Source organism: Pempheris klunzingeri, chromosome 9 (assembly GCF_042242105.1).
Source record: "Pempheris klunzingeri isolate RE-2024b chromosome 9, fPemKlu1.hap1, whole genome shotgun sequence".
Classification (NCBI taxonomy): domain Eukaryota; kingdom Metazoa; phylum Chordata; class Actinopteri; order Acropomatiformes; family Pempheridae; genus Pempheris; species Pempheris klunzingeri.
The window spans coordinates 14,438,731-14,459,074 of NC_092020.1; the positions used below are offsets into that span (position 1 = coordinate 14,438,731).

Below are 20,344 nucleotides of genomic sequence, written 5' to 3' on the forward strand. Positions count from 1 at the left end.
CTACCTAAACGCTGTTTGAAGCCACTTGGTTTCAAAGCGTCGTCTTATAGTATTTCTGGTATGAAGCTGCTGAATTATTAATGAACTGAGCAGCTGCCCGGGGTTTGCCAGACTAAAGTAGTCAACTCTGATAACGAGCTGCTAGTAAAACTCGACCTTGACCGCCGCTAATTAAACAAATCTCTCTCAGGTAGGTGTTGTACGATATTTAATGTCTCCTCACTTTGTTGTTTGAGTGATTTACTTCCAAGCATGTCACGTTTAATGCCTTATGTCGAGCTACAGCTCTCTGATCGATTGGATGTGACTTGGCGGTGATGTGAAACTCCCATTGATTGATCTTCACTACACTCCCCGCTGACCAGAGAAAACACTCGATAGCGAATGCGAGAGGGGATTTAAATTGGACAAATATTGTCCACCTCACTTGAGGGATAAGGTAGCTATCTGTTTTCGCATGCGGTCTGAGGTAATCCGGTATTAGCACTGTTTAAGGACTAGCCTAACCTCGACACAGTGCGACGTTAGCTAGCTTGTAATGTCGGCACTGTTGGACTTGTTTTCCCCTGTAGACTCCGCTTCCTGTTAGCCTTGGGCTAGCTGGAAAATCGAGATTATGCTAATGATCGAGCGGGTATAGTTAGCCAACGCAAAGAGGTGTAACTTTACTTCTTACATTAGGCGATTTAGTTGTAATTTATCTACGAACTTATGCTAATAACTTTGTTTCACAACCAGCTATCAGGGCAGCGGGTTTCCTTCAGTTTGCTAATGCTCGACAGCTAGCCATCTTGCTTGTGTTGAGGGGTTTAAGTATTTAACTTGACAAGCTTTTGGTGGCAGAGAGCGAGCGATATTAACTTCAGTTGCAGTTTGTTGTTAACATATGCGCCGGCAATGGGGTCACTCTTATAGGACCCAATTAGGTAGGATTAAGACCTTTAAAAATACTTTATTTTACTGTGGGAGAGCCTGACTGCTCCACTGTGAAGAGACAATAGAGAACCTGAGACTTGCTCAGCTGTTGTTCTGATGACGTTAACGACGAAAACCACTGATAACTAACTCAGAGGAAATAGTATTTTGATTATTGTTTTGTCATACCGCATGCTGATATATCTACAATATTTTTGCATACTTGTGTACGTTCAGAAGTGGTAAAATAAATAGGCGGGTTCCGTCGGAGTGGACGGGGTCGATGCAGATGGTGCTTGTGCGACATATGAGGGCTGTGCTTCCCTGAACCCGCTGCTCGCAGGTGTCTCATCTCATTACATTCAAACAGCAGCTTTAAATGCCTCAGAAAACACTCGCGGTAGCCGGTCGTCATCAGAGGTAACTAGGTGGATAGAGAGACGCGGTGTGAAGAGGGAGGCTCCTGCCCGTTTCTGGACGTCCATCTCTCCAGCTTACCTTCATCACGTCCATCCACCACCGCCCTCCTCATCCCCGGCAATGGACCCCCCGAGGACGCGTTCACGGTCTCGGTCTGGCTTCTATCATTTCGGCATGAACGGCAACATTGGGAGCAATGGCAGTGGCACCGCGGTGGGTAACGGGAGCATGATGAACGCCAGCGGAGGAGGGGTGAGCTACCCGCAGCAGAGCAACCCCGGCTGGGCTCCGCACCACGGTGGTCGTAGCTACCCGGAGAGCCAGCAGCAGCAGCACACCCAGGGGAGCTACCTGTCCGCAGGGGCGCAGCGCCACTCTTCACACGGAGCTCACAGACACCCCGGGGCCGGTAAGCAGTCTTCAGTAAACAGGGCCTGCAGCCCGGCTAGATGCATCATTACACACACACAGTCACACTCAAACAGGATACACCCCCTGAGGGATGCAGGCAGACCACTAGCAGCTAAACACGCTTTGAGACATTTAACTAAAAGGCTTGGTGCCTTCAGTGCTAGCTGTTGCTTGAAAGGCCAGTTATATGTCATGTCAGGTGTGTTAGTGGAGGCTCTGCAATGGGGGTTGGAATAGCATTTACTCAGGTAAATGGGGCAAACCAGGTTCCTGAACTTTGCCTTTATGTCTTTGCCTGGCTCTATACTCAGTGGGTATTTATGCACTGCAGGATTTACCTGATTGATTGTCCAGGCATGGTGGTGCTGAGGACCTGCAAGATGTATTATGTTACTCCTCTTGGTAGGAAATATAGTAATTAATTAACTACTAAGAATTACAGTTATATGTACATTACATGTACATACATTCATGACAGTGTGGACACTGAATAAAACAGATCTATGTGCTGGTATGTTAGTGGAAATTCCGTGGATTCAAACAGTAATATTAATGATTAGAAAGCAGTGTGTGTTCATTTATCATCAGATCAGACACAGATGTGTTTGTCTAATGGCTTCTTCGGCCTTTTTTTATACCTATGTATGAGAGGAGTCTGATTAAAAGAGCCGTGAAACAAGCCTTGAAATTGTTTGAAATGAAATCCCTTTATTGATAGTGATTTTATCGTTTTGTTTCAGATTACTCACTGCTGTGATACAGGCTGGCATTGTACAGTATTCCTTGTAATTCACTGCCAGCACTTTCATCATAAAGCTTAATGCATTTCAACTCAGATCTTGGTATCTTCAAAGCTCTATATTGTCCTAAAACAGTCAAACATTTCATTTAGTGGGTTCAGGGTAGAGATTGTTAAGGTGTTGTGGTTTCAAAGCAGTGGCGTCGTCCAGTATTGGTCACACAGTTATGAAATAAGCTTTTCATAACAGCAATGGTTCCTAACCCAACCCAAACTCATTAAGAAAACAATAAAAAAAACTCCCCAAAACCTTTAAGGAAAAAGGAGAAGAAACAAATGAAGCTGCCAGAGAGGAAATTCTAGGTGAGACTACACCTCAGCCCCCTTTCTCACGTTGACACAGTGTCCGTTCAGTCTTTAGCAGGTTTCTATTGCTGACCATTGGAAAGTGACTGGAGAAACCTTCTGTAATACCAGATTGGATTCCCTCAGAGGCAAAAAAAAGTGCAGTGAATGAATGAAAGCGGGCTTTTAATGGGCCTCTGTAGTATTAGCAAACTGTTGCCAAACACCCAAAATAACCCACACAGAGGGGACGCACACAAAAACACATGCTTCTCAAATGGAATGACTACAGAGGGTCTTATGTGAATGACTTAAGCAGTGTATCTCCCAGCTGTGGGATCTGCCTCCTTCTTAAAAGCTGCACATGGCTCCTCTTAGATGGCTGAAGACTGTGTGCATTCGCGTGTGTGTGTATAATGTGTTAGAGAAACAAGGGTGTGTGTGTTTTAAGTGCATTACAGATTTCCTGTTTGTCTGTGCTTGTTTGTTTTTACACATGTCATTGTGTAACACCTCTTGGCATCATTTTATGCAGAATGTGTTAGGGTTGGATTTGGGGTGTTGAAAAATGTGTCCCTCTGTCTTACCTCTTTTTTTTTCTGTCTCTTTCTCCTCTCCTTTCACTCCTTCAGTGTCAAGCATGTTAGCACCATTGTAGCTTTAATAGTTAGTGTTGCATCTCACTGCCTGACAACATTTCTACTTAATAGCAGCCGCTTTTTACAGATCTTTATTAATACCGTTATCACCTGAGATCTCTACAGGTTAGGATGATAAAATAGATTGTTTCTCTATTTTTGGCTGGACTCTTTTAAGTAGTGGTTCAAGACTTTGTAATCTCAGCTAGAGAACAGGAGCAAATTGCTACTTGATGACAGCTGATACTCTTAAGTTCATTATCCTGCCTGCCTGACTTGATTGTCTGTCGTGAAAGAAATGGTGTCAGTCTTCCCCAGAAGCCACGCTCTGAGGAAACAAGGTCGTGTCTGCTCGCCTAAAGACTCCGTCCAGTCTGGCTCACCATCCACTCTTCTATGGCCCTTGGGGTGAATCAGCGTTAACAGACCCAGTTCTTCTCAAGACACAAGGGTGGCCGAGGCCCAGGACCCTATGCGGTCTGAAGAAAAAGCGATGATAGATGAAGAAAGATGTAAGCCAGTGTGTTGGCCCTACTGTTGGTTAGTCAGTCAACCGACCATCCCTCTGTTCTCCGCAGCCACTAGCAGGGCGTCTTTGAGCTGTCACTATTGGCAGACTTCACATGGCTCTGGATTGGCGTCGCAAAGACAAGAAAAGGGGGTGGAGGAAGGGGGGAGTTGGTTGCTTTCAGATCTGTTGTTTCTGAGGAGACGGAAGGGGCTGTTTGGATGACGGAGGCATAAAGGGAGAAATGGAAAGATGAGGGAAGGAGACTTTTTCTCCCCCTCTCTTTGGTGATTAAAGGTTTTTGGGGGGCTGCTCAGAGGAAACTCTTGTCTGCTGAGTTCAAGGACATCCTTCTTAAGCTGCTGAAATGTCTGTGCACATGCTGCATCCAGATTGCACATGTGGACTGCCAGATAAACAGCTGGGAGAGCATTGTGTTCTTCTGAGATTATGTTTATGGTATTATCGCTTTATTCATGTGATTTTTCTTTTTTTTTTTTATATTTCAGTTTTTTGGACATTCTAATCTCATTTTTTTGTGATGGTCTATTGATACTCTGAGAGCGATTTTTATCGTTTGTTCAACACAAGGAAATAAGAGAAAAATGGGGGGAAAACATGGTACTTAGCTGTTGTTGTAGAGCTAATATTGGTTCACTGGCTTGCTCAGGGACGCTTCAGCAAAACAGATGCTTGTCTCACACATACTTGAAGACAGGCTTTCTGGTAACGGTTATCTTTCTAGAGGGACTACTCTCCAGTTTATAGCATAGTACTTGGGCTGCAACCAATGATTATTTTCATTATTGATAAATCTTTCTATTTTTTTAAATGAAGTGATAAAAATGGCTGTAGAATATCAGAAAACAGTAAAAGAAACTCCTTTTCCAATTTGGTAAAACCTAAGATGAAGTCTCAAAATTCATTTCTTTGTCAACTGTCTCAAATTAAGAGATATTCAATTAACAGTGATTTAAAACAGAGCAGCAGCACGTTTGAGAAGCTAAAATCGGGTAATGTTTGCCATTTTTGCCTGATAAAAGACTTCATGACATCACTTAATTAATGAAACATTTCACCTTTTGATGTCCTATGATTTGATTTGATATGGTAACTTGGTGAAAAGCGACGGGGACGGTGAGCTGATGACTGGAGACAAAAGTCATTATCAGCACTCAAACGGTGTTACATGTGCAAAGCCAACAAGACGCTCCAGTGTGTTGTACACGTTTGATGAGTGGACGTCTGTGTGTCTGTGTTTTTGTGAGTGTGCGCCGTCTTTTCATGGTAGATCAGAGGGAGTGATTTGTCTGAGAGAGCCAAAGAGGATGAGTCCTGTGTGACATCTTCCAGAGATGGCTTCCTCTCATGTCTGCTAGCTTAAAGCAGGGAATTCAAAAGCCTGTTTGGAGGACGGACCCTCGCTGAGGACAGTAACTCTGTTTCTGAAACAAGATGTGGGATGCACAGTTGGAGATTGTAGTTTTAAGTCTGTTCAAGCAAATCAGCCAGGCCTCATCAAGATAACGACTTTTTTGGCATCCAGTTGGGTCTTAAAATGGAAAAGAAAATCAAAGGCAACCAGCTGCCTGTGTGTTGTTGGTGGTGTTGTATTTCTGTTGGCATTGCAAGTTTATGTCCATGTGTCTTGTGATGTCGATGTTTTTCTCAGCTCTATCTTATCTGATTATGCTTTTTTCCCCCTCTGTGGCCTGCAGGAGGAGTGCTACATTTTCATCCAGATAATGTGTGCAGCGAGGATCGAGACAAAGTAAGTATGAAACATGACCACTGCCTGTTGCCTCTGCTTTGCTCCTCATTTGAATAGGATTTGTATGTCATTGTTTTGCTTTCTTATTCATTCTCCCCTTTTGTGTGCCGTGTTTTTGTTTTTTCCCGACCAACCATGCGCCTGGTTCCTCCTCCTCCTTTACCTCTGTGTGCAGATGGAAGACAGCCCGAGCCCGAAAAGGCAGCGTCTTTCCCAGCAGTCCATGTTGGATCTAAACTCCGCCCCTCCCTCTACCCCCTCCTCTCCCATTCGCCCCTGGGAGCTGCCTCCCAGTCGCAGACCACACCCCCACTACATGCCAGAGAGATGCCACACGCCTCTTCGCAACCGACGCAGGTAAGTATGTGTAGGTGTGTGACACAAATACATATAACCATAATCTTTATTATTGATTTGGTAATTGGTCAGCCTATAACGTGTCAATAAGAATAACAAATATCATCGCAAGCTATAAGATCCCCAAGTATATATCTTATTTATTCTGTCTGATCAACAGTCATGTGTTCAGTTAAAAATTACTTCTCAAAGTATTTGAGAAACTTTTACTGCTTTTAAGTCATTCATGCTAAAATGCTAAACACGGTCTAGATCTAGATCCTCAAATTTGAGGATTCGCTGATTTTTCTCATGTTTTATATCATTATAAAATGAATATCTTTGGGTTTTGAGCTATTGGTCTGACAAAAGACATCAGCTTGGGATTTAGAGAATTATGACAGGTATTTTCAATATTATAAATATATAATATTAATATCATAAAATTAATTGAGATTTAAAATAATCGTGAGTTACAGTCATACATTGAATGTATGCTGTGATTCAGTCTTCAACCAGATGAGCTAACGCAAAAATAAAAGGCACGACTATATCAGTGTATCAATAAAAAATGATTCAAAAAGTGTAGTAATATTTGGTGATGCATGATTGAGTCTGCTACTGCCTGTTAAGGTTTATTTTATTAAGGCTGTGGAAGGATTTTAATGCTTGAATGTAAGTTAACTGTCAAAAATCCCAATAACTCCAGTCTTAGCCTGCCTGTCAAGCAATATCGATACACCTGTTTGCGGCGAACGCATCCACGGCTTTGACTCCAGAGACTGATTATCTCGGTCTCTTTCTAGCCTGCTGTTTTTTCTCAGCACACACACAGTGTATTTGACAGGTCGGGTTTTTAAACTTAAAGGGGAACGCTACTGATTTAACACGTCAAAGTTTGTTTACCTGTTTTGGGGAGTATCACTGCATATGCAAAGAAAATTATATGAAGTCTTTTTTTGGCTCCAGAGGGAGCTGTGTGAAATCTAATAAATTGCCTCAAGTGATGTCACTCGAGTTGCTGTCCTTTGGCGCTGAAGACTATAGATTTGATAATAAAATGATAATCTGGGGTTGTGGAGTTAGAAAGAAGTGAGCTACCACACCAGACATTTGTTGCCCACTTCTCATCTCTGCTTGAAGTTTGAGATTATCCGCTACCAGCATAAACACACCTCCAATTGTTGGCAGTCAAGTTGCACTGTGGGTAATGTAGGCTCTAGGTTTTGACACAGAAGAAGAATGTGCGGAATAATAGTTGGACTGTTGTTTCTGTTCCATCAATCATGATCATATTTGTTCATTCTTGAGTCAGACAGGGTTACAGGAGTCCAGTGCTAAACTGGCTGAATACTTTGCTGTTGGTGATACAAATGACAACCTTTTGCCTCTGCTTTAATTTTCTCTTCTTTCTTCCACCTAAGCCCTCCAATGAGACGCCAGCGTGGCCGGAGAGACCGTCTCACCCGCCACCACCACCACGCCCACAACAACCACCACCACTATAACAGCAACAACAACCATCACCACCACCATCACCATCCCAACACTCACCATCATCACCACCACCTACACTCCCATCATGGCCCGTCGCCAGGCCACCAAGACGAGAACTACCGTCACCCGGCCCCCCCTCAGGGCTACCCACCCTACAGCCAGCAGCCGCCCCGAGGGCCGGGGCCTGAAGAGCGCCCAGGTCACCATCCCCCAAACCCCTCCCCAAGGCCCCTCCACCAGTCACCGAACCTGTCTCCCAGGCTGCTGCACCCTGCGGCTCATCCGCAGCACCCGCACCCACACGCCCACCCATCCCAGCAACAGAGCAGTGTGGTGCTCGACCTTCATGAGCAGGTGACTTTATAAGATGATGTGGCCTTGTTGGTGGGATGTATTGCAAAGAAAAACCATACACACAGTTTCAGTAGACCTCTGAAATGTTTATGACTGATTCTCAAAGGAAGTCTTGTTCTTGTCTCCTTCTCATGCTGCACAAAAATGAGACACAGAAAAATATTTTTTGGACACTTCTTCTGAAAACAATGCAATCAGCAGGGCGTATGTTAACTTATTTGCAGTAGAAGATGTTAACTACAGAGGGTGTGACTGTCACACCATCTGTTGTCACCATGTAGGTGAATGATTCGGTTGGTTAATGTGGCCCTGCCTATTAACCTGTCTGGCTTGTATGACATTTTTCCAGAGGTGGATGATTCCGTAAAATATAGCAGATAATGTAATATATGTAATGTAATATAATGTGGACTAAAGCTTGTAACTCCAGTTGCTCAGCTTTAAATCATGGCCTGCGTATGTAAAATTGAGAACCTTACCCCGTTGATCTCCATATCTAGGGTTCAGCTCCAGTATCGTATCCTGTGTCTCCTCCGGGAGCGCCACCGGGCCTGCAGCCCCGCTCTGCCCCTCAGCAGATCCCAGCATGCTCAGTAGTCTTCAGTGGACAGCACTATCCTGTCTGCAGTGTCCCTCCTCCTGTGAGTGTGTCTTTGTTTCTGCAAGCGATTAATTCCAGCTGTTCACATAGTCGAGTTGCACATCGTCTGTTACTGATGAATTTTCATTATTGGATGTTTTCACAGTAATGTTTGCAACACCCATTACTAAATGAAATCTTGTTGTTTTCCTTTTTTCTCTCTAGGTCCTTCAGACTTGTTCTGTGCAACACTTACCCATGCCTTACCCGTTCCCATCCCTGCTGTCCAGTGACCCGGCCTTCCTGCTTCCCCCTCCTCACCTCCCTCATCCCCCAACACACCTCTCCCACCACCCACCCCACCTGCCTCAGCCTGGACAGTTTGGACCATATCCAACCCAGCAAGCACGATCAGTGAGTAGGAATTCATATGCCATGCTTTTTGAAGCTTTTGTGAATATTATGAAATATGGCATTTAAGTTAAAGTCAAAGATTTTTTGCTTAATCAAAGCAGCAGTAATGATAATGAGGTCACTGTTGGTATTGCAGTTGGTTAAAGTGACAATAGAAAATATTGGTTATGTGCAAAAATGTCAATATTGTGCATCTCTAATGTTAAAATAATTTGTGTGCTAAAGTTTTTCTATATACTTAGATTTTCCACATATTTCTTTCCCACCTTCCCAGCCGTTACAGAGGATAGAGAACGACGTAGAGCTGCTTGGAGAGCATCTGTCTTTGGGTGCTGGGCTACACTATCCTCCCGCCACCCACCCTGCCCTCACACCACACTCCACACAGCTTCACTTCCTCTCCCATGATCCTCTGCCACAGGAGTTCTTCGGAGTGGTGAGCAATAAGAATAATTCAGTAAACATTTTATTTCCCTGAAGAAGTGTTTTATTTCACCTTTTCAGAGCTAGGAAAAATAAAAATCCAAGCAAATGATTTGTCATGTATGTGTCAATCGCCATTCTAGTCCTATCCAAACTTTATTCCTCGACGTCTCCCGGGGCGACGGTACCGCTCGCAACAGCCACTGCCACCTTCGCCTTACCACCCCAGCCTCCTGCCTTACTTCCTGTAAGTAGATCAGTATGTCAACTTACTAAGATAAGACAGTTAAGAAGAAAAGGTTGTATTTTTTTCTTTCTTCTTAATTTGTATTTGCCAAGTATATATTTATTTTTAAGAATTAATATCAGTAGAGTTAAATAACTTTATTTTGTTGAAACTTTCAGTATTGAAAACTTTACATGGACACGGGTAATTAAAGTTTTCTCCAAGACATAGAATTTTTTAAAGATCTTTAATAATTTAGATCTTAGTTAAATCTGGAAAAGAAAGATAAATAAGTTATTCAACAAAGGATTACACTACTAATTAACTTGAATATGCATGCTGTCTGAGCTTGTTTTTGTAAATTGTTGAGTGAAAGTTAACTATCTTCTACAAAGCTTAGTTGCTTTTATTTCCTAGTTGCTGAGTTGCTTGATAAATTTCTCTGTTAAATTTCTCCCTCTGTAGTTCAATGCTGCCAGTCCAGCCCACAGGGCCTGCGATCAGTCTAGAGCTGGATGTAGACGACGGAGAAGTGGAGAATTATGAGGTTCGTCTTAATCTGCTTTCTCCTTTTGGTCTGTTAGTTTGCTGGATGCAAATTCTGATCATTATGTTTGTTGCTGATTTGTTTTTTTTCCTCCACAGGCCCTCTTGAACCTCGCTGAGCGTCTGGGAGAGGCCAAACTCCGAGGACTGACCAAGGGAGATATTGAACAACTTCCTTCCTATCGGTTCAATCCAAATAACCATCAGTCTGAACAAACACTGTGAGTGCTGCCCTTTTACAATGACCAGGTCATCACTTGTTGAATGGGTGAATTCATCTTGTGTTTTTTTTTTTTTTTTTTTTTTTTCTAATAGCTCTTCAGGATCACTAAAACTATGGATTTTTGTAGATTTACAACATTAATGTTTATTAGCATACTGGTGAAAAAACAAATATCATCCCTGTCTATGTTTGGGCATTGAGAGAATAATGTTCTAACTCCTCATGGACATATTTCTATTAGTGTACATCCAAAAGCAACCTGAGTTCTTACCTTTGCCATACTTTTCCCAAATGCTGTAACCCAATTGAGACCCTGAACCTGCTTGGATGCCCAGTGTTTCATGTAAAATATGTGTTAAACAGCAGGTTTCTTGTGTTGCCGTACTTTTACAAGGTAGTATCTGTTGCAGGTGTGTGGTGTGTATGAGTGATTTTGAGTCCCGCCAACTGCTGCGAGTCCTGCCCTGTAGCCACGAGTTCCACGGGAAGTGTGTCGACAAGTGGCTGAGGGTACGTACCCACCACATGGATAATACACACACACACAGCCTTTAAGTTCATCAAAGTCTTTACAGAAAAGTGTGATGGTCTGATCACTAATCACTGACCTGGCAATGCTGCGTTTAGAGACTTAAGAGAAAACCTTGTGTTTTGTTTAATGACACAAATACAGTCTCGGTCCAGGTACATGTTCAATTAAGTGACTCAGGCACCTTTTAATAATAGAGGTGTGGTGAGAATCTCGCTTTTTGAGAAATCTGTGGGGTAACAGAAACAAGCATCTTATTTCTCAATGTTCCTAAATTCAGCAAAGAAGAGTCAGTAAAATCTGTAAACCACACTAAACGCCAGGACAGGAACATTTTGTACACAAACCTCAACGCATGATTTTCCCACTGAAGTTCAGCACTTGAGCACCTCGTTTGTGTTTAAGCATAACACAGTCTTATGATTTAGACGCATAAGGCATTGCTCAAAGCCCCAGTGTGAATTGGGTGCTACGGGAATTACAAATCAATACAAAACAAATAAAGAAAACACCATAATATGAAATCCATAGCAAAAATCTTTTATGGGGGGAGGGGTAGTGGTGCGTTCAGTTACTGTCCAAATGTACAGTTTTAGGACTGACTAAAAATATGAACTGCCTCTAAAAACTGGATCATTTTCCTTTCCCCTCTCCGTCCTCAGGCCAACAGGACGTGTCCCATTTGTCGGGCCGACGCCTCAGAGGTCCAGAGGGACTCAGAGTGACCACATGAGGGAGCCAGACACTCTGAATTGTCTGTCAAACACCTTCAGCACTACCTGCTCCTGATATAATGATACACATGCACATGCTTACACACGCACAGACACACAGACACACACACACACACACACACACACACACACACACCACTCCCTTGTCTTTTTGTGCAGAAATTCCTGCTTGTTATTCTTTCAGTCTTTATTCCTTCTATCTTGCATTTCATCTGATTTCCACCAGATTACCCATCTATCAGTCTTTCTTCTCTACACGAAAGCAGGCCTTCACATCTTAACCCTACCTGACCACTATCCTGCTGTGTGTGCGTGTGTACGTCTGTCTGTGTGTGTGTGTGTGTGTGTGTGTGTACATGTACATGTACATGTACATGTGCATGTGTTGTTTGGTCAGCCCTCTAATGCCGGGCTGTGGTACAAGACTGTGCGTGTGTGTGTGTGAGAGAGACATTTTTAGATGTCCTGGCGCATGCCTGATTTTCTGTTGTGTATCGGACATGAGTAACGACATTGGAGAGTTTTTGCTCTCATGAGTGACTGACTTTACTTCCAGTTTATACGTTTATGCACTGTCTGTCTGTATGCATACTATGTGTGTATGTATGTTATAGACTTAAATCCTTTTCTCTAGTTTGACACTAAGGGTCCATGTTGCCACTATACTTCTTGGTTGCCTATTTGATCCATTTATTTCAGTAGATTATTATTATTATTATTATTATTATTATTATTGTTGATGTTATTACTCAACCATTATAAGTGATTGTTTTCCTGCCTGGCAGTTACCTCATCATTCCGGTTTTGGTCATTGTTCATTACAAGCGCTTCACGGCACTACTTTGAAATTAAGCACATTATATATTTTTCTTTTCCTTTTTTCTTAGTAAAAATTAGTTTGTCTGTGACTTTGCAGTGGCACATGTGTTACATATATACATATATCTATATATACTGTATAAATCTATGAATATCTGTATACCAAATAAAAGGCTTGATATGAACTTTTTAAACTTAGCATTTTGTATTTATCTTTTGGGTTTTTATCCCATGCAGCAAATTATGACCTGAAATAAATCAGGTTTGATTGTGCTAAGTTTCTCTGTGCTAGTTTTGAAGTAGTGCTCAGTGTCATTTGCTGAACAAGCCCACGTCCAGGTGGGCCTGTCTTTTCAGATTTTGACCTGGAGCTGCAGAGACTTCAATATGCCACTAGGAGGTGTTACTGCTCTTCTAAAATACCATCATTTCAAATCTGTGGTCCTTGTGTTTTGCTTCCCCTAACACAAACAGGTTGGTTTCATGGTAAACTGTAGATAAGGAGTACTATTTCACTGCAGATTGTCATGTTTGTTAAACAAAATGGACATCAAGGCAACACACCTAATATCACTCTCTTTGGCTTCCTATCAGAGGCTTGACTCATTACATTAATAGTCCTCTTTACAAATAATAATTACTGCAGTCATAATATGATAATAATCTAACAATTCCAACTAGAAATACAACATAAATGAGTAAGTAGATTAAGCTAAACCAAGACCTAATGAGTGCAGTCACTAAGGATAAAATTGAGTCTGAAAGTGAGAGAACAAATTCATACAAGGTATTAAAACCATGCATCTGATTAAATAAACACCACAGTGGACAAGTTAATGAACTGAGAATCTGTTATCAGTGAAATGCCCCTTAACTTTAAAACCTACTGTCCAGTTTAAATAAATGTGTACACACAGTTGGTTCACAGATAGGCAGCCAGGCCGTCCACCTCCCCTTGTAGCGCACGTCTGTTTCCCTGACTGCACACAGCTGTTTCCCCAGCAGCTCGCGCCTGTTGTCTGTGCCGTCTGTTGATTTAACAGAACTGAAACTGCGTTACTGTACATGCTTTTACAGTATCTACAGTTAAATTGAAAAGGCAGATGTCACCTCGAGGCTTTGCTGCACAAATGACTGTGTTTTTGCAAGCAATTTTCATGGGGCTGCTTGAGGCGCAGAGAACACAAATGCCATTGTTTTTTCACTGGAGATAATTCACGAGGCTTATTATTTAAGAAGAATGTGACAAAGAGGGCACCAGCACCTGGGGACAGCTTTCATTTTCTCTACACTGAGCCATTATCACTGACTAGCAGTCAGTCCTAAAATGACTCCTGAAAGAGCCAATGGAGACAATGATAATGATGATAAATGATAAAGATAATGATTTTATGGGTGTAGTAGTAAGATCATGTGTCATTTCTGGATTCACTCATTATGGTTACAGAAGGCTACAATTACTAAATTGCTAAAGGCTAAAAAAAAAACACTGTTTGGTGTAGTATCCAAAGAAATTTAAATTACTAATTCCTAATCATCCTAATTTGCATTTCCCGTGCTGCTTTTTTGTACTGTATTTATTTTCTCCTTTTATTCCTCTGCTGTCCTTGCACAACTCCAATCTGCTATCTACACTAAAAATGTGTGCATATTTGCTGTGGAGGGTGGGTTGAACAGGCAGATACATCAGCGTCAGTATGCCAAATAAGGATAACATCTTAATGAACGGCTTGATCGTGTCTGAACGTAAGTTTGTTCAGGTCATTCAATCCTGATGTGTTGGTGTCACTTTGATTTCTAAACTAAAAACCAGTCGTCAAACCACATGAGGTTATGCAGGTTCAAGCCATCTAAAACTTGAAGAAAATCAGATAATTGCTTCCGTTTCAGAGACAGAGAGGATTTATATATATTTTGAGTTCATGTTTAATTAAATAAAAATCCTCTTGGCTGAGGCCTGATGATGCACTCTCATCCCTTCCCTGTTCTTCACCCTGTCTGTTTGATTCCTTCCTCCCTTTTTTTGTTCCTCATCTTTCACCTTTTTCACTATTTCTCTGCTTCACCCTCCTTTTCTTTTATGCACCCCCTACTACCCCATCATCTCCCTTTTTTTTTTTTTTTTTTAGCTCTCCTATCTTTTCCTTCAGTGACTTTGTTCCTCACTTTTCTCCTGTCCTCCTCATACACTGTCCTCTGTTTACTCCATCCTCTCTTTTTCTGTTCTCTACTGTCTCGCCTCTCTGTTTTTCCTCTCCTCTTGTCTCTTTACTTATGCATCTTCTCTTCCACCCTCCTCGTCTCCCTCTTTGCTTCTGCTGTAATCACCACCCACTCCTTTAACCCGCTTCCGCTGCACAGCAGTGAAGTGGAAGTGATGGGGGATTTCTGCCTAAAACTGTCTGTCTAGTTACTCAACTCAGGGAACAAACAATATTTGTCTTGTCTTTTTTTTCTCTTGCCCACTTCCCCGTCTTCCATTTCCTGACCAGGGTTGTGTGAGGCCAGTAACTGCCCAGTTTTAGATGGCTGTTGTTTTGCACAAATTTACCCAAACACTTTTTGTCACTGTAGCTGCTGAGGAGGAACCCACTGGTAAAACTTCTAGCTTCAATGTCTTCCTCTTTGGCTGATTATTTGAACTCTAGTCATTCATGTGCATTGGCTGCCCTGTCCTCAGGCTGTGCCTGGACTGGTGACATGTTCCGGGCCGCTTGTCCTACACTGACTGGGAAGAAAAGTTGCTGGTCAAAGAGAGGGGAAGAAGAAGAAAACTTGCAAGCAGATAAACAAGAAGAGTCATGACAATTAATATTTTTCAGGCATCCTACTCTAAAGCTGAGGATCATTATACTGCATTTGTAGCCATGTTTGCTCTTAATATCTGTTTTTGCATGTACAATAGATGAGGTTGCATGTGAGTATGCATTCAGTTTCATTTTAAGCAGGAGAGTTTAGTGATTATCTACCATCTCTGGATGTAGCATCCACTCGCCTGGGAGGAGGCCCATCCCCAGAACACACAATGCTGGAGGGCGCCGGATGAGGAAAGGCCTGCAGCCAGAGCTTCCTTGATGATTTATGTGATACTCAGTGGAGGAGGTGGAGTTGTCCATTCTTAATAGGATATGTTCCAGGAAGTTCCACCATGGCCACACATGTTCTCACCCTTCCAAGGGCGCTTCCACACACCCCTCACTATCCTTCCTTCCCAGACTGCTCCCCAACCTGTCAGGCAGGCCTCTATAGACACTCCTGTGCTTTGTGATGAATTTCTGCCCAGAGGGACTCCATGAGTTAAAAGGGACCTGTTTTCCAAGGATGCAATGCCTGAGAACACAAATGTGTCACCAGCAGCTTCACCCGTCTGCTTGGTTTTGGATCAGGATTGAAGGTGTTCAGCCATCTCTGCAGTGGTCAAGCCCTGAGAAAACCCAAAGGGACCATCGTCACTGCCGCCACACACACCAACCTCTGAAACAGGGCCATTACCAGCTGCCTTGCCAAGGGTGACCCTCGATGGGGTGAGGGAAGCTGACACAGGGAGGGAGTTCAGGCACAGATCTCCAAACATTGAGGTTGTTTTTTTTCCCATAGTTACCTTGAACCCCAAGGCTTTGTGAGAGCGATCACCCTGCGTAACACAGAACTGAAGGAGTGCAAGTAGGGGCGCAGATCAGCCAGTTGCCAGATAAAGCAGGATTCTTCAAGCCACACATTTGCAGGGCGGACAGCTGCAGCTGCACCTGGTGAACACTCTTGGTGAGAGAGAAAGGTCAAATGGAAGGACCTTGAACTGTTAAGCCTATTCCTGGAAAGTAACAGAGTAAACAGAGTAACGGTCTGTGGTCTGGGCAGATGGGTACATGAAAATATGCATCCTTTAAATCTAGGGAAGTGCTGTTCTCTATGAACTCCACAATCTGTTTGGTGGCCACCATCTTGAAAGGGAGCATTTTCACCAAGGAGCTTAGTTGCTTTAAGTCTAACATGGGATGCAGGCTCTCATCTTTTTTTGAAATGAGAAAATAGGTGGAGAAGAACACAATGTGCTGTTCGCTGGAGTCAACTCTCATGCTATCAATGCGAATGCTGTGTTGAATGCATTCCTTTGTGCGGAGGAAACTCGGCCAGGCACACCACAGAACCTGTTGAGGTCTTTCTTCATGTTTTCCAGTTGGGAGGTCTGTGCCAGCCAAATCTGCATACAAGACAGTGTGGCTGATGACATGGATGACCCTTGTGAGCTGAACATGTGCTGCAGGAGCAGAGTCAAACAGGCACATGGTGTCCTGGTTCTCAGAATTGGTAGTCATCCTAATAGCTGCCAGAAAAAATAACCAATGTATTGCCCTACCAGACCACACGTTTTGGCCTCAGAGATGTCAGGGACGCCAGTTCTCTTTCAACAGGTGGCATTTATCGTGTCCTATCTGTCAGTGTAGGCAGGCACCAACACTGACCCACTGAATAAATCAAAACAAAGCCAACCCACTGCAGACACGACACCACAAGACCAATTTTTGTATTTTTGTCATCAAATAACTCAAATGTTTAACTATTTCAAGTAGCAAAACAAATGCCTCCTAAGATCAGTCACATGACGTTGTTGATTTAGGTTTCAAGGATAGATAGAAGGATGACATCATTCAAGGTGAGGACAGTTGTGAGTCTGAGCGAGGATGAACTTTTTTTTTTTTTTTTAATTCTTAAGAGGATGTTTAAAGCTGTGAGGACATAATGGCCTGTTCTCCACAGTGACTAAGTTGATGTTTGAGCTGTTTGTAGTTTAGATACATGGGAAGATTTAGGTTGACACTAAGAAAGAAGAAGGAAAGATAAGATAAGCTAGAGCTCACAAATGCTGCAGTGTCTGTGTGCATATGTACACACAGTCGCAAACTTTACCAGAAACTGCAAACAGATGAGTGTGTCTAGAGTTTAATTGCTGCTTATCCCAAATGTTTTCGTCCTCTGGGACAAAGCCAGTTCCCAGGTACCCTGCTCTTTTTATTCTGTAATTTTAAAAATGTCCAATTAAAGTAAGATTTTCTAAAGTTTTTTTTTTCCTCCTTCATTTTCACTCTGTCCTACCACTGATGGCTTAATGAAGAGAGCAGAGGCTTTTACACCTCTGCTGTCTCTACTGCTCTCCTCCATTCAGCCCGCACTTTTAATGTGCAAATGCAAGACTGTGTGTGTGTGTGTGTGTGTGAGTGGGAGCGTATGTGTGTTGTGCAGACGGTCCCAAGCTGACAGGGTACATGGATTCTCCATCCTGCTTGTATATAAAAAGAAAGTGAGGGCATCGAGCTCTGCCTGCTCCACTTATATTCACACTCATACACACACAAACGCACACTCATACGCGCATACATGCACACTTGCACGCACTGTATCTTTCTTTCTCACTTGTTTTTCTTCCTTGTTTGTTGTATCTTTCACCCTCCACAGACGTGCACTCAGCAGTGTGAGGGTTAAATGTGAACGCATCAGCACGGCAGGTTGTTCCCTGCCCATCTCTCTGACTGAAGTGTGTGTGATATTTATTTCATAGGGATTCCCCCCTCTGCATGCTGGGCGGCTGCCGGACATGTCATCATGTTCTGAGCTGTCAGCGGCCATCACTGTCACTCGTGGGACCTGAGGTCTGTGTGTGTGTGTGAGAGAGAGAGACAGAATGAGGAAGACAGACAGAACTGGGATGTGTGTGTAGTTGGAGAGGAGGCTCAGCGGGAGTGGCAGCGTCAGGTGAAGGCTTTCCATTTCACACATGTAGCTGGTGGGGAGAGGTGAACTTGGAGGCAGAGTGCATCACGTGTTTGTTATGTATAGACACTGTGATATACTGTACACACTGTACACGCACTGTACATACGGTACACACACACACACACACACACACACACACTACATGAGCAGCAGGACCCTCCAGTTGTCTTCCTGGTCTGTTGGATAATTTCCTCCTCAGGGAGTTGGTGTGAGCCATGTGGAAAGCAAAGTTCTTGAAGTGACTTGTGGAAGTCTAACTATTGTTGTTTAAGTAAAACTCACTCTATGAAACAGTTACTGTGTCTGTTATCTTAAGATTGTTTGTATGTATTTCAAGTATTGAAATTTTGTCACGTATCTTTCTATTCTAATTTTACATGACATCACATGACAAATGGTATGTTTAAAATGTCTAACTTTTGTCTCAGAAGCCTAAAAACTATAAAGATATGAGGGACTACATATGAGGGTACATGTTTTACCAATGATTTCATACTTTTTGTTGCAGCTGTGAAGATCATAAAATCTACAGATTTTCTGACTTTGAAGCATTATTTGAGAAGTATTGGCCTTCATTCATTCATTCGTGGGCTGAGTATAGTTGCATGCATGACACAATAATGAAGAAATTATCAAAATTAATGAATTAATTTGTAAGAATTAATTCATTAATTTAAGACTCATATTCCAGTTTACAGCTCTAATAATCTTGCTTCTAAATGTTTCAATAGATTCACACCCAGTTTTTAACCCAAATCCCTGACAATGAATTTTGTACTTATTAGGACTAACAAAAAGCATTTTACACTATATAGATATTCTGATTTTATATTGAAGTATAAAAGCACACAGACACAGAAAGTATAATTTTAGTTGCAATGAATGTGACTGATGTTCTAATGCTAGAATTATATTTTGATTTAGGCAGCACTGGCCATGTATGTCATCTCTGTATCCTGTTACCTTCTCTATCCCTTTGATTATCATTTTAAAGCCTTTATGATCATGGTGTTTCATCAGTTTTCTCCAATGATTTGATATTGTTAGAGAGTCTGGAAAGCATGATCTATGATTTTGTTCTGGGGTTTATGTTGGCCCATGCTGTATGGCAGATCAGGCCACAGAAATGCAATTTATTGCTGTATTGAGATCCAAGGTGTAGCTTCGAACCAATGAAAATGAAAAGATATTGTTTTCTGCATCAAGGAGGGTTGGAAAACAGGTCACAGCAGCAAATAGGCCAATATGAATCACATAAGTTACCATCTGATAGTGATGTGGTTACAGTTTATGCCATGACTTAACAGAGATCTGTGAGGTCTTGGTTGTTTTGGTGGAACAGACATAGCAAAATATATAGCTTTTTTGTATTTTCTGATGCAACAATGATACAAAATGCACATTCACAACTGCAGGGTGAGCTGTGGGTCATGAAAAGTAACAGGAAAAGGACAGATAGGCCAGATTTATTCAACATCCTTGTTGTACACTTAAATCAGGGCTGTTTACGACATAGGATCTAACACCATGATCAAAGAAGAATTCTTCAAATAAGAATTTTATTTACATCCAATGCAATTGAGATTCAAATTAATTAGAAAGTCTGGGTGTGGTTACAGGTTCAACAGAGCACACTCCCTCTGCATCTCACTGTTTAACAAGACTATGTTTAACAAGAGCTCAATATATCAATACTGCAAACAATGGTTGTTATTGCAGGGCAGTTTTGCCTTTATTGATAGTAGTTATATGAGAAAGACCCCCCCCCCCAGGCTACCAGGGCATCCCACAGTAAATGATTAGAATAATACAATAGATAATAAAGAAATATGTCATATTGGTTCTACACAAATCAGTGCTGGGAACAATCTGTGTTCACTTGTTACATGAGGAGAATATATCTACAATGTAAACAAACACTCGCTTTAGCCAGAGTCGTATCACACACACACAGACCAAAGGCAGGGAATATAATGGCTCCATATCCAAACATGGTTAGAAAAGAAAGCTATGAAAATGTGGAATTTGGGATTTAATGTAATTTGTGTATTTTTTAAGAAAGATTTTCTTTTTTCTTTTCAGCTTGTCACTGACATCCCCTTTACATGAATCCTTGAGACTGTGATTCCCACCCAGGATTAGAA

The 20,344-nt window shown here is 42.2% G+C and overlaps 1 protein-coding gene across 2 annotated transcripts; it reads left to right on the forward strand.

Annotated features, from left to right (window-relative positions):
* Window positions 1-361: 361 nt before the first annotated feature.
* On the forward strand, window positions 362-12,595 carry LOC139207453 (E3 ubiquitin-protein ligase RNF38-like). 2 transcript variants are annotated; one of them, XM_070837178.1, is made up of 13 exons: window positions 362-1,587; window positions 1,678-1,744; window positions 5,695-5,747; window positions 5,923-6,104; window positions 7,508-7,934; window positions 8,435-8,575; window positions 8,740-8,928; window positions 9,203-9,364; window positions 9,495-9,598; window positions 10,043-10,124; window positions 10,223-10,344; window positions 10,757-10,856; window positions 11,538-12,595. In XM_070837178.1, exons 1-13 carry the CDS (start codon window positions 1,456-1,458, stop codon window positions 11,598-11,600), a joined length of 1,824 nt encoding a protein of 607 aa, XP_070693279.1. In that variant the 5' UTR covers window positions 362-1,455; the 3' UTR covers window positions 11,601-12,595. The 2 variants fall into 2 exon arrangements, with proteins under 2 accessions (XP_070693279.1, XP_070693278.1); XM_070837177.1 differs by having other exon boundaries at window positions 362-1,744.
* The last annotated feature ends 7,749 nt before the right edge of the window (window positions 12,596-20,344 follow it).